Source organism: Petromyzon marinus, chromosome 35 (genome assembly GCF_048934315.1).
Source record: "Petromyzon marinus isolate PM22_M1 ecotype Great Lakes invasive population chromosome 35, UKy_Petmar_22M1.pri1.0, whole genome shotgun sequence".
Taxonomy (NCBI): Eukaryota; Metazoa; Chordata; class Hyperoartia; order Petromyzontiformes; family Petromyzontidae; genus Petromyzon; species Petromyzon marinus.
This window is the reverse complement of record NC_133701.1, coordinates 2865221-2878962: the sequence shown is the minus strand read 5'-3', so window position 1 is coordinate 2878962 and position 13742 is coordinate 2865221. Positions and strand designations below refer to the sequence as shown.

General features: G+C 58.1%; 1 protein-coding gene across 2 annotated transcripts in view; it reads left to right on the top strand.

Moving 5' to 3' along the window:
* Positions 1-13742, top strand: part of LOC116948836 (zinc finger SWIM domain-containing protein 5-like) — a 51927-nt gene that overhangs the window by 33230 nt on the left and 4955 nt on the right. Inside the window, exons 2-13 of one of the 2 annotated variants that reach the window (XM_032965971.2) lie at positions 539-877; positions 2754-2902; positions 4300-4450; positions 6211-6384; positions 7589-7789; positions 8228-8374; positions 9057-9200; positions 9920-10168; positions 10777-10912; positions 11762-11865; positions 12477-12634; positions 13048-13129. In XM_032965971.2, the coding sequence (XP_032821862.2) occupies positions 539-877; positions 2754-2902; positions 4300-4450; positions 6211-6384; positions 7589-7789; positions 8228-8374; positions 9057-9200; positions 9920-10168; positions 10777-10912; positions 11762-11865; positions 12477-12634; positions 13048-13129 (2034 nt within the window). Of the gene's footprint in view, positions 1-538; positions 878-2753; positions 2903-4299; positions 4451-6210; positions 6385-7588; positions 7790-8227; positions 8375-9056; positions 9201-9919; positions 10169-10776; positions 10913-11728; positions 11866-12476; positions 12635-13047; positions 13130-13742 lie in introns of both variants that reach the window. The other variant, XM_032965970.2, reaches the window with a different exon arrangement.

Here is a 13742-nt window from a genome sequence, read left to right as displayed (position 1 = left end):
TCCAATTACTGCCACCAATAAGAGTGACTTGATGTTAAAACGGAACGAATGTTTAAGGTTACGAATGAGATTTCGATCGGCAACATTTAATTGTACATTTTTTCTCTCGCTAAATTTATTATGAGAGTGCGCGGCCAAAATTTTGAGACAAATAATCCGTTTGGAACTCATGAAGCGAGTGCAGACCGTCAAGGCGCCACACTTTTAATCACAACTCGCGTCCCTGTGGAAGTTGATGATGGCTCTCTGCGTAAGTCTTTGATATATGCGCCTACGAGCGAGTCTCCGTGTCCGTCTGCGGGTCTCTGTACAAGCCGCTGGTGACCGGGTTGAGAACATCAACCCCGGCACACTTGGGGAACCCACTTTGATCACCGGCAGCGCCACCTAGATCCACACCACTGGCTGTTGGCGCTCTCACCGCCGAACCAGCCGGCCACCTTCCCGGCGCAACCGTCGGCAGCGGACGGTGTTTCTGCAAAGTTTTTTCAACCGATCGTGGCCGCCCCCTCCTTCTCCCCTCCCTCCTCCTCCCCAGGCTTCCACCTGAGCGGGACCGTGACGGACTCGGACCGGACTCTGCGCGTCGCGCTCAGCTTCGACCGCTGCAAGCTGACGTCGGTGAGCTGCGGCTGCGGCGAGCGTGGCATCGTGTACTGCGCGCACGTCGCCGCGCTGGCGCTGCACCGCATCCGGCGCGCCGAGCGAGTGCAGCTGCGCCTGCCCATCTCGGAGACGCTGTCGCAGCTCAGCCGGGACCAGCTGCAGAAGCTGGCGCAGTACCTGATCGCGGCGCACCACACAGAGGTGCTGCCCACCGCCCAGCGGCTCGCCGACGAGATCCTGTCGTGCGATTCGCAGATCAACCAGCTCCACGGTACGTTGGGCCCACGCGCCCCCCTCCCCACCCCCCCGTGTGAGGGTCGTGCCGCCGACGCGTTGTTCGGGACTGTGCCCGACATTTCGCTCCACGTGCCGGGAGCTTCTTCGGGAACCGAACTCACTCGGGTAGCAAGACGTCGGGCATCAGTGCCGCACGACGCGTTGTTACGTCTCGAACCAGAGCACCGGAGGACGGCAATGTACAGAGTGCCGAAACGCGGCCCCATCCTCAATCGGCGTTGCAAAAAAGGACCTGCGTGTGTGTGAAAGGGGGGAGGTGGTGGGGCCGGGGCGGAGAGGAGAGCAAAACCGTGGCACAGCCCGAAACCAGGCAACCCGGGGCCCAGCAACCAACATTGAGCCCCATTGTAACCCGTCTACCGGAGGGCAGGTTCTTGGTTCGAGTTTCCTCCCTCCGGTCTGATCTTGAGCTCTTCTCTCCTCACTGAGCAGTGCCTTTTGTTCTCTGCCAAGGGGGTGACCAGGTGGTCAGGTGGTCCCAAGGTGGTCATATGACCAAGGTGCCTTTTTCCCCTCCCATCCATCTGGAGCTTGCTCCAGCAAAGCAGTCCCTCTGGAATACGCCTAATTTGGGTCCTTTTTCTTCCCTTTCTTCTTCTTAATCATTCTCTTGGTCTTTGACCGTAGCGACTCGTCATCTGCTCCGGCTCTTGCTGCCCCAATGCAGCGGGTGCAGCTTTCTAAGTTTTTGTTCTGCGAGGAGAAAACAACGGCGTACCGTGCACGGGCTCCGTCACCGCCGTGACCGGCGCCTCGCAGCAGTCGGCTTTGTCTCGGCTCCTCCTCACCGCAATCTGCGGTGTCGTTTTGCCCGGCCGATGTGCGGTCTCCGCCGCGTCCTCTCGAGCCTTCTTCCTTCCTTCCCTCTTTTCCTTCCAGCTGGATCTTTCGCCTCCTCTAAATTGTTGCAATTAGACGACTCCTCTCCACGCCGAACTGCGCTCTCGTGCCCCCCCCCCCACGACTTCGTTAATCACGCGCCCCTTAATAGGGGCCTTAACGACGTCCCGCGCAATTATCGTTCACATTCACGCCGCGGGGAAAATGTTTTGCCGTTGTATCTTTTTCCACTGTGAGTGTGAATGGCCCAATCACCCGCATGAAGTGCGCCCCCTCCCCCCCTCCCGTCCGTTGCACACGCGGCCTATTTCCGTCCGGCTTTCTGTCCCGCCCATCAGTGTCTGGTGGAATATACGGGTCGCCTTGCGTGCCACAATAGAAGCACGGTTAAAATCACTATTATTATTCTGAGTGCTGTAATGCTTATAGTTTTTATGTACGTGACGTGCGCGTGCATACGTGCCCGGTGTATTATTATACGTGCGCGTGCACGGTGTATAATTGTTTTGTCACCGTCGCCGCCAGGGCTTAATTTTTCTCGCTGAATGTTTTCCGGGCCGTTAGTGGAAAGGAGTAGGCGACCGCTTGACTGGTTGCCGCAGCTATGGCAAGAGGAAGGTACACGCTGGATGTGGCGGTTCCGGCTGCAGAGCTATTGTCTGGGTCGCCGAAAGATGAGCTTCAGAAAAAACCGGGAGATGTTACGGGAAGAAGAATATCTCCCAGTCCCGGAAGAGGGGAGAAGTGGGCGTGAACACGATGCCCCGAGTGGTGCATTGTGGTTACACAGCTGACAAACATCGGGGACTTGTTACGTCCTTGGAGGACCTGACAGACTTCCCAGGACAGCAACTAGCTTAAACTCACAAGCGGGATGATCCTGGGAAATAGCAGGACAGGGTGGCAACACGATCAGCGACCCGGACAGACAAGGTCTGCAACTTAGCCCTGGTAGCGGTGATTGCAACAGCCGATGGCGCCGCCGCTCTCCTGACCGCCGTCCCTTGCAGGGGCCCCGGACCCCACGGCGGGCGCCGCCATCGACGATGCCAACTGCTGGCACCTGGACGAGGAGCAGGTGCGCGAGCAGGTGCGGCACTTCCTGTCCCAGGGCGGGTACTTCTGCGCCGGCAAGCAGCTCACGTCCATGTTCGCCAAGGTGAGGCCACGGGCCGCCCTGCACCCGTGTGGCAGCTTCTCGTGTGACCCAGGTGGTCATGTGACCCGGGGTGGGGGGGGGGGGGATGTGTAATCGAGGTGACCAAGGTGACGACTAGGTGGGCAGGTGATCAGCTGGACTTGTAGTTAGGTGACCAGGTGGTTGCATGACCAGATAGTTAGGTGGAAAGGTGAAGTATGTGACCAAGTGGCTTCAATGGTCATGTGACTAAGGTGACCAGGTGGTCTAGTCACCTGGTTGCTCTGTGATTTTATGTGACCAGGTAACCATGTCACCACGTCGTCAGGTGACCTTATTGGCCAGGTGACACGATACTGAGGGTGGTCTCGTGACACCGTGATCAGATGGTCCAAGTGGCGAGGTGACCAGGCGGTTGGGCCAGGTGACTCGCAGGTTTATGCTCTCATACCCGGCTCGTTTTGCAAAGGAGGCGTCGAGATTCAACTCCTGCTGCGTCCGCTCGTGCACTTTGGTTGCCAGGGAACGAATGACGAACGAGCATCGCCGCGCGCAGTTACAGCGGGATCTGAGCGATGCTCTTGTGTCGCTCGCAGAGGTTAGGCCATTGTGCGCTGTTGTCACAGCCCGAATCCCAAATGTGAAAATTAGCTAGCTCCCAAGCGGTAAATAAATAAGCAACGGCTCCTGTGGTACCATTGCTTATCCAAGCATCCTTTACAAGAGGGATAATGAATCTCAGTGGGCTGTGTAAGAAATAGCCCTTTCAGATTGCCCATTGAATGAGGGTATAATTTGAATAAATAGATCTTTGCGAACCCTGTCGCCTCACAAACGAATGCGTTCGTGCGAGAAGCCCCTTTTGTCCGCGTGCACGACGGAGCGCTGCCGAGCGGTTTCGCGATGTTTATCCGCTTCATGCCGCTCGTTTGCGTTCGTAAATTGTCTCCGCAGCTTAAACATTTTCGGAATTCGTTAACGGTCGGGGTTGCGAGCAAATAAATCGCATCTCGGATCGGATGACGATTCGTTTAAATCGTCGCCGCCGCCGCGTGGACGCCGCCGTTTTGGGCAGAGCCCCTCGTGAGGTCGCCGATTTGCTGCTACTGCTGTCTTGAGGATAGTAAGAGCGGCCTTGGCGAGGTGCGGTGGCATGATGGGACTTCCGCCACGATGACATCTTGACCCTGAACGTAAGGACGCTGCGTGCGTGCCCGATCATTTAGAATTTAAATCGCGTGAGCGCCATGAGGTCCGAGCAAAATTTAAATAAAAAAAAGGGTGATGGAGTGGGGGGGGGGGGCAGGCCTGATCTCGGATCAGACGGTTTTCGGTGACGATGCCGGCAGCGTTAGAGACGCGCTCGCTCGCTCACTCACGCGTGCGTCGGTGTCGTCGCTGTGTGGGCTCGGCTGCAGGTGCGAGAGATGCTGAAGATGCGCGACTGCAACGGCGCGCGGATGCTGACGCTGATGACGGAGCAGTTTATGGCCGACCCTCGCCTCTCGGCGTGGCAGCACCAGGGCGTGGCCAAACTCGACAAGTTCCGTCAGCTGTGGGACGAACTGGGTGCGTGCGAGACCCCCAGCACCAACACCCCCAGCACCAACACCCCCAGCACCAACACCCCCAGCACCAACACCCCCAGCACCAACACCCCCAGCACCAAGACCCCCAGCACCAAGACCCCCAGCACCAACACCCCCAGCACCAACACCCCCAGCACCAACACCCCCAGCACCAACACCCCCAGCACCAAGACCCCCAGCACCAAGACCCCCAGCACCAAGACCCCCAGCACCAACACCCCCAGCACCAAGACCCCCAGCACCAAGACCCCCAGCACCAAGACCCCCAGCACCAAGACCCCCAGCACCAAGACCCCCAGCACCAAGACCCCCAGCACCAAGACCCCCAGCACCAAGACCCCCAGCACCAAGACCCCCAGCACCAAGACCCCCAGCACCAAGACCCCCAGCACCAACACCCCCAGCACCAACACCCCCAGCACCAACACCCCCAGCACCAACACCCCCCGCGCCCCCCCCCTCACCGGCCCCCCACCCCCGCAATCAGATTCGGGGAGAGCCAGCATTGTGTGAATCCTCGCCGCACCCTGAAATGCGTCGTCGTCTCGGTTTCGCTCTGTTCAAACATCGCCGATCTCAGATGGGCAGCAACGAGACTTTTTTTGGCAAGTAAAGTTTGCTGCATTTCTTCGGGGGGTCGTACCCTGCTGATAAAGTCGAACCCCGCGCAGGGTTTTGTTGCTTAAACAAATGCTGCTGGAAAACGGCAGCGTTTGACGCAGCAGGCAGTGTTTGACGCAGCAGGCAGTGTTTGATGTAGCAGGCAGTGTTTGATGCAGCAGGCAGTGTTTGATGCAGCAGGCAGTGTTTGATGTAGCAGGCAGTGTTTGATGCAGCAGGCAGTGTTTGATGCAGCAGGCAGTGTTTAACGCAGCAGGCAGTGTTTAACGCAGCAGGCAGTGTTTGACGCAGCAGGCAGTGTTTGATGCAGCAGGCAGTGTTTGATGCAGCAGGCAGTGTCTGATGCAGCAGGCAGCGTTTAATGCAGCAGGCAGTGTTTAATGCAGCAGGCAGCATTTGCCGCAGCAGGCAGTGTTTGCCGGACAACGGCAGCAGAATGCCCTTTGGGTCGGTGGACATCATTGTTATTTGTATGTTTCGGTCGTGCAACAGACCCTTGTCTGTTCATTACTTTATGATTTGATTACCATGAAAACTGTACAGCTGGGGTAGGTTTTCCGCGGCCAATACCACACGTTGATCCGAGCGGTCTGCGGAGTCGCCACCCCCCCCCCCCCCCCCACGGACTCGCTGTTCCGCCAGCGTCCGTGTTTACGCGAACGAACGAATGCATTTTGGGCCGCGACGTGCACGCGCGGGCGCGAGTTGTGACATCCGACCTCCCCGCGGCGACGGCCCCCGTGGAAACCACGGGGACCTCGGGAGACGGGGACAGCTGGCGCCCAGGCCTCCTGCGTTAGCGCCGGCGTTAATTGATTGAGGCTCCCCCCCCCCCCCCCGCCCCTCGTCATGAGCAGTCGCGTGGCAGATGCGGCGAGCTCCTTCTGTGCCGGTGGAGAGGCCGCGGCACGACCGCGGCCGGCAGTCTCGAACCGTGACCGACGAAGCGAATCCACGGGTCTCCATGTGAATCGCAGCACATTGTACCGCCAGTGCCCGCTCCAGAAGCCGCCACCAAACCCCGCACGGACGTCTCAACGTTACCAATCCGCACACCCCGCCGCACGAGAGAAGAGGTGATGACGTCCCCCCCTCCACCCACCCACCCCTCTCCCCCAGGCTCGCTGTGGATGTGCGTGGTGCTCAACCCGCACTGCCGCCCCTCGGAACGCGCCGGCTGGCTGCGTCTCCTGCGCCGCTGGGACGAGACGGAGTTCTGCCCCTCGGAGGACGGCAACCCCAGCGGGGACCTCCTGGAGCCGGTGGGGGCCTTGCCGGGCGTGCCCCTCACGGGTGAGGGCCCCCTCGCGGGAGATGCGCGGTCGCGGGTCTGCCGGCCCCATTGGGCGGGCACTAATAATAAACGGACAACATTCTAGCGAGATCGCTCGAGAGCTATAGACCACATACGCTGTTTGTGGTAATATAGGGGAAATATAGACGCAACTTGAGCTGTCGTGAGATGAGAGAAGAGAGATGCGAACAAGTTGGAGACGAATTGGTTTCTTGTATGTACACCGGCGTTTTATGTTGATTTGGAATTTTTAATTCGAGCTGATGATTCATCCACCCTGATAATGTTTCGTGAATCCTGGGCCCCTTGCGCTGCTTGGCCGCTGTAAGCTTTTGCTCGGTCTGCTTGTGACGAGCGCCGCCACCGGGCACTGCAGTGCTCCGTCTCCACCTGCACCCCCCCTCTCCGCCCCCGCCCCCCCAAAACCCCCCAGCTGCTCCACAACAGTGTGCAGTGTTTTCAGGCTGCTCATGTTTCCGTGGAAGTGCCGGGGGCAGAGAAACAAAGCGAGGAGCCCTAACAATGAGGCCTGTGACAATTCACCTCTTCCCCCCCGCCCCGCCCCGCCCCCCCCACTCATCAATTTGACGAATTCTCATCGTTCGGTGGGGAGGGGCGAGGGGGCCACAATTGGATTCTGGAATGGATTCTTCGTTTGTTTTCCTCTCGGCCGTCTCGTTTGCGCTGCGTCGCTCGCTTCGTGAGCCGTGGTGGACACGTCGGCGTTGGCGCGCCCCGCCACTGTAGGTGGTGAATGATCGATTCCCACAATTCGACGCTTGTGTCGCGAGCGTAGTAAAACAAAAAAAAATCCATTTCAACTTGCGAGTCCGCGCGTCGTTACGTGCTCACCGCCTACACAACTAACACGGGTTGCGTTACGGCGGCCACGATAATTAATGTTTGGATAGGAGAGACGGTTTATGGATTTGTACCTTTTTAAAGATTTAATGACACCCACCCACAGTAAGAGGAACGCACGCACTCTGCACTTGTGAGCGTCTGTACATGAGAATCGGTTTGAGAAATGTCTCCCTCGGCCCTGTGCTCCTTATGATTGTCCCTGGCGCTGCTCGGCATCGGGAGCATCGAGTAGCTCCCAGTGAGCCCGACCCCGTGCAATAATGTCCGCCCTCCAACGCCCACCACTCCCTTCTCACCGCACATTGTGCCCCGTGCCTCCCTCCCTCGCGCCGACCGCAGATGGCGCTCGGCGACGGCGCACCGTCTTTGCCCGCGCCGTCGAGGCCGGGGAGCTGGACTGGCGGGACGCTCACCTCCAGAAGATCATCGCCGGGGACTACGAGACGTGTAACCATGGTGACCCGCAGCAGCACCAGCAGCAGCAGCAACAGACGCAGCAGCCCCATCTGCTCGGAGCCCGAGGACGGCCGCTGTGGCATGGTGAGTTGGTGGCAGGAGCAGTCACGCACCACAGCCATGCAGCAGCAGTGCCTTGAGATACCACATTTCGGGGAGGCACAACATGACGAGCTGGTAGCCCCTCTCTCCGTCAGCACCACATGCCACACTTTCACACTCACTCCCGCCCCAGTGAGTGGCCTACCCATGCTCATTCTGCTTTGGGCCCCAGGCGCTGTTCATAGGCCCTGCACTCTGCTCGGGTGCCTCCGCTCTGCGCCCGTACCACGAGTTGAGCGTTAGGCCAGATTTTAAACCGGCGACAAAATCACCGGGACTTTGCTGACCAAACATGAACGTTTGGCGGATTTAATGTTGGGCCGCTCCCACCACCCCTTCTCTGCCTTCGCTAGCGCTGAACGGGCGATGCAAATGTGAATCTCCTTGTTGCCCATCCCCGCCCCGTCCCCGTGACTCCAGAGTACTTCCCGACGGCGTGCGCGCGCGTGGACGCGCTGCGGTCGCACGGCTACGCCACGGAGGCGCTGCGCCTCGCCGTGACCGTGGCGTCCACGCTGCTCTTCCAGCAGGAGAAGCAGCTGCGCGAGTACCAGCAGCAGCGCAAGGGTGAGTCCGCGGGGACAGCCGCGCCTCCGATCATCTGCGGCAGAGCCGGGCGGCGTCTCGATTACACGTGCCGCGGTGGCGAGATGTTATCCGCCTCGCCTGGTATGCAGGAGGTTGTGGGTTTGATCCCGACCCTGACGCCTGTATATTTTGAGTTTTCATGTTCTTCCCATGGTCGCGTGGATTTTTCTGTGGGTCCCTCCGGTTTTTCCCTCCACATTTCAGAAACATGCGTTTTTAGATGATTTGGCTGCTATAAATTTGCACGTGATAAGCCACTGCTTTTAGCTATCATTTGTGGCCAGGTTGCTCCTGAAGAAGAGCTACATAGCTCGGTGAGCCTTGGAAAACGCCGATCAGGGAACAAAAACGCAAACCGACGGAAGCGTCGTGACGTTTATGGGGACCCCCTTAAGGATCAGGTGGGGCCGGTCGCTCGACGTGATGGTGGCCGATGCGGCCAATGGTGACGGCTTGGGACAGCCTTCCTCCAGCAGTGGATTGATTACGCCGGATGATGACGATGATGACTATCTAATGTGCACACCTCCAAAGTAATTGGTGGTTTGACCCTCGGGGCCTGCAGACGCGCTCCCCCTCTCTGGACTGCATTGTCGCGTAATGGGGGGGAGGCTCGCTAAAACGTGTGCCGGCCTTTCGGGCTCGCCGTCCTGTGCTCCAGAGTCACTGCACAAGGAGAGCACGAGCGTCATGAACCCCGAGGGGTGGGTGGGACACCCGCTCGACCCCGTGGGGACGCTGTACGACACGCTCACCGAGGCCTGCCGCTCGGGGGATGAGCCGGGGGTCAGCGCCGACGGCTCCGGTGAGATTACTTTGTGTGTGCGTGTGTCTGTATCTGTGCCTGTGTCTTTCTTTGTGCGTGTTTGTTTGCCTGTTTGTCTTCATAGGTACTTGCTAACAGCGCTTGCCCCCCAACAGTCTGTTAAGATTATACGGGGGATCTTTGGCTTTTGTTTACCTCTCAATATCATTGTCTATTGACGTTTTGACTTACCGATTGGTCTTGATGTGTCAGGCTAAATGACTGATTGCCTACCTGTGTTTGCATGGGCCCTTCTGCCTGCCTGCTTGTCTACCTGTGTGGCTCTCTGCCTGCCTGCCTGTTTTCTGTCTGCCTGTGTGTATATTGTGGGGAGCGATAGTGTAGCGGTTAGCGCGCTGCGCTATGAACCCGGCGACACGGGTTCGATTCCCGCTCACGGCCAACACCGGTGACGATTATCTGAACCGGTCCCGGGCCTCCCCTAAGTCGACTCAGCCTCAAATGAGTACCTGGTGCGGTGTGTAAACATTGCCACTAGGGAGACAAAGGCGGTCGGGTGTGGTGCTGGCCACCCACCCCCTCGTGTACCGTTCCAGCCTTCATTAGGTGCTCGCTAATAGCACTTGCCCCTACAGTCTGTTCAGGCTATATGGGGGATCTTTGTGTGTGTATATGCACACACACGAATATTTTTGTCCATCCGTGTGTTGCCCGGACCGCCCTATAACCTGTCGCGTCCGCCGTCCCTCCCGTCAAAGCCTCTTCCAAGGCGCCGTCGTTCCACCACGTGCCGTTCCCCGGCGGGCGAGACGGCGAGTCGTACCTCACGCTGGCGCTGGAGGTGGCGCTGCTGGGCCTGGGGCAGCAGCGCTGCATGCCGCCGGGCTCCGCCGCGCAGCGCCTGGCGTGCAGGCACGAGGAGCAGCTCATCGGACGCCTCGGGGAGCTCGCGCTGGACGAGCCCCTCGGGCGGGTCCTGCGACGCCAGGCGGAGCTGCAGCTCGACGGTTCGTGACGCGCGCCGCGTCACGGGGTGGGGTGGGGGGGGGCGCGTTTAGCGACGCGCACCGGTTGCATTCGGTTTTGACACTCGCGATGAGGGCATCGGGCTTTTATTCGCGTGACGGATCGATCGTTTTCGATCCCTACACATTGCATGTGGCGGGGTGCTACGTCGTAGGCAGTAGAGGACTCGAACAAATTCCATTGTTGTACTGTACTTCAATGTGCACGCATCTATGCTCGTTGCCTCCACCAACCCTCGTGCGACCAGCGAAGCATGGCCAAACCTACTCCCACGACCCACACGGTTCATGGAGGCACTCATCCAGCAGTGGATTAACAAAAGGGCTGTGGACGCAGAATGTCGTTTGTTCACGTGACGCATGGCAGCCACGAGCGGCGCGATGTTCACCGCAGTGTAAATAAGGAGATGGCTTCTTGACTCAAATTACGACCCTCAAATCTTGACAGCTCGTCAAATGACTGGGAGAAGGGTTTATCACCTATAGCTGGTACCATGCTCTGTGTAACGACTGTCCATATAATGAGTGTCCTGTATAATTAGGCTGCGCAGCTTTTTTGTAACGAGCTGTGTGTGTGTGTGGGGGCGCAGGAGGCCCGTACAGTGGCCTGGGTAAGGTGGTCCACAGGGAGAGTGTGCCCATGCACACCTACGCCAAGTTCCTCTTCTCTGCGCTACTGCCATGGGACGCCGAGCTCGCCTACTCCGTTGGCTTCCAGGCCATGAGGTACGCGCCCCCCTTCCCTTTTCTTCCCCCCTCCCCTCTTGGCATTGGCGTTGTTTCTGGGGTTTGGGGCTGAAGAGGAGACCCCTGGGAGAAGCGCTTTAGCCATGGCCCACGAGTCGTGTTTTTGGCCCGAGTTGCCGAATTGAGGCTGGGATTTTTTTTTTCCTTTCTGGCGCTCGCGCGAGCAGCATCGCTATCGCCGTTCTCCCCAACTCTGCCGCCGTGGGACGGTGTAAATCTGTCGCGGTTGCGGTCGTTGTGGAACGGACGGACCTGGGGGTTTGAACTCGTGACCGCCTGCTCGTAGTCGCCGTGAGCCTCCTCCGCATTAGTCACATTTCCTGCGCAGTATTTGATGTCGGTAGTTTGTTGCCGCGCGACAACGTCTACGGACGTTCCTCGTATCGGGGCGCTATATAAATGTGCTGTAAATCGTGGACGCGGCCTCTGCGGTGTAATGGTTCGTATGCTGGACCTTTAATCCAGAGGTCGCCGGTTCGGCTCCACCTCTCCCCGCGAGGGCACTTGAAACAACGGTGCAAGTTTCTTCAATCCTGCCCGCCCACCCGCCTCTGTCCACCCAGCAGTATAAACAGAAGCACCCACAATAATTTGACCTCCTTCCGAGACACGTCTAACCAGCGTGGAATCCAAAATTCCCTCCAGAGGGTGCTCTGTACGTCTCCCTTTCGGCAGAGGTCCGTCCGCCAGCAGTGGCGCGAGCGGGCGATTGCAGGGCTGCGCCTTTACCCCCGTTCCGTTTTCCCGTCGGTGTGAATGGTGATTGGTTACTGATGCAGAGCTGTTTGCCGGCAGGTTCCCGGCGCTGCTGTCCGCCCGCGACTCCAGCCCCCCTCCGCTGCTGCCCACGTGGCCCCTCCCCTGGGCCGTGCTCGACCACCTGGAGACGCAGCAGTGCGAGCTCGCGTCCACCATGCTCACCTCGGCCAAGGGTGCGTGAAGCTCAACCCCTCGCTGCCGCCGTTCCATCCTCACCTCTTCCCCCCCCCCCCCCACACTCAACCCTCCCCTGTCAGTCTCAACCCTCGCCTATCACCCTTGCCGCCCGCCTACAGCGGGCCACACATTACCACCTCAGCGTTATCCAATAGTAACGCAGAAATAACGTGCGTGCGCCGAGCGAGTAAAGAGGCGCCCCCCGCACTGACAGACGTGACTGAGTGTGGTGCTAAGATTAGCGACGCTGCGTTGTGGCCAGGTTAAAAATATCCCCCCCCCCTCCCTGCACCCCCACCCTCTAATATCCGGTTAGTGCGGCTAAGATGCTTGCAGTGACGGATGAATATCATTTGCGGGCCCTTTAAAAGTGGGGGGCAGGCCTTACGTGGCCGTGGGCCTGTGTGCAAAGGAAGTTGTTATCCACTTCCTTGCAGGGTATGCAAGGAAGCCATTGGATTCCCACCGGTGCTTTCGCCAGCGCGCCCAGTCTTCGGTCGTTGGTCGCCGGCGTTCAGTCGGCCTTCAGCCGGCGTTTGGCCAATGTTGGGTCGAGTCTTGGGAGTCCGGGCAAATGTTGAGCTGACGAGCCCGTGCTGGTGCGCAGGCGACATGCTGCGCGTGAGGATGGTGCTGCGGGCCATCAAGATGCACATGCGGTCCCCGCGGCTGCTCTTCCGCCTGGCGAAGGACGCGTTCAAGGTGTCCACGGAGGGGACGCGCGACAACCGCATGCTCGCGGTCGGCTTCTTCCTGGGGCGCACGGTACGCGCGCAACACACCACGAATACACACATGGTAACATAAACCATGCGGTGCACACCACGGTACATACGCTATTGTACACGCACCATTATACACACCGCACAAAACACCACGATATATGGTACACGGCACAAGTGCTCCCACCACTTGTCACACGCACACATCACAGCACGCACACGGTAGTAACGCACACCACGTCACATTCGTACTGCATTACACTCGATAGCATGCAAACCATGCCAAGGTAGGGGGGAGGCCTTCATCCAGCAGTGGATTGGCGGAGTGCTGTAAGTTGACGTTCTATTCCGTACTGGCATTCACCGAGGCTTAGGCCGGGGGTTGTGAGCGCGTGCGAGTGGACAAGTGCCGAGAGGGGGTTTACAGCTGGGCGCGCTCGCTTTGTGTCTTCTCAGTCGGCTCAGATGACCCTGCGATCGGCGAACTGGAGACGGCAGGAAATGGTGCGATGGGTGGTCACCGCTGCCACGGAAGTCGGTACGTCTTCAAACGGTGTGATGTGTTAATGTAATTTTTGTATGAACCCAGGTCCCCATTCGTGGTTCTCAGCTGGTTGAACGAAAAAATAAACTCTCTCCTTTTCAGATGTTTGACATTTATTTGAACAGAAGAGGAACTTAGAAACCCAAATGTATTTATCTAGTTCAGAGAGAGAGAGACACCTACCAGGTTTCCAATGAACTCTCTTACGCGAGGAAAGAGACGTTTATATATGAATACGTTTTTTTTGGTACATGTATGTATAATGGATAAAAAAAACATTGCCCCTTCCAAAACACAGCCTACTCGCGAACAGGAATGACGTCCTCTATACTTCATCAAATAAATGTGCTTAGGACGCACAGAGTAAGATTTATGTAGAAATAACCAAACGCCTGATGTATTTCATCCAATCGGAGACGTTATAATGATGATGCTATTGCTAAAACACACGTCGATCACTGCACCCGACGCCATTAGTGGCTGTTGCAGAACACAATTCGGTTTTGTAAAACCAGAAAAAAACTTGCGCAAGTAATTTCAGGGACAAATTATTATTCCAATAAGTTGAGCTACTTCCCCGGAGAGCCCTCAAGTGCGAGACGCCACG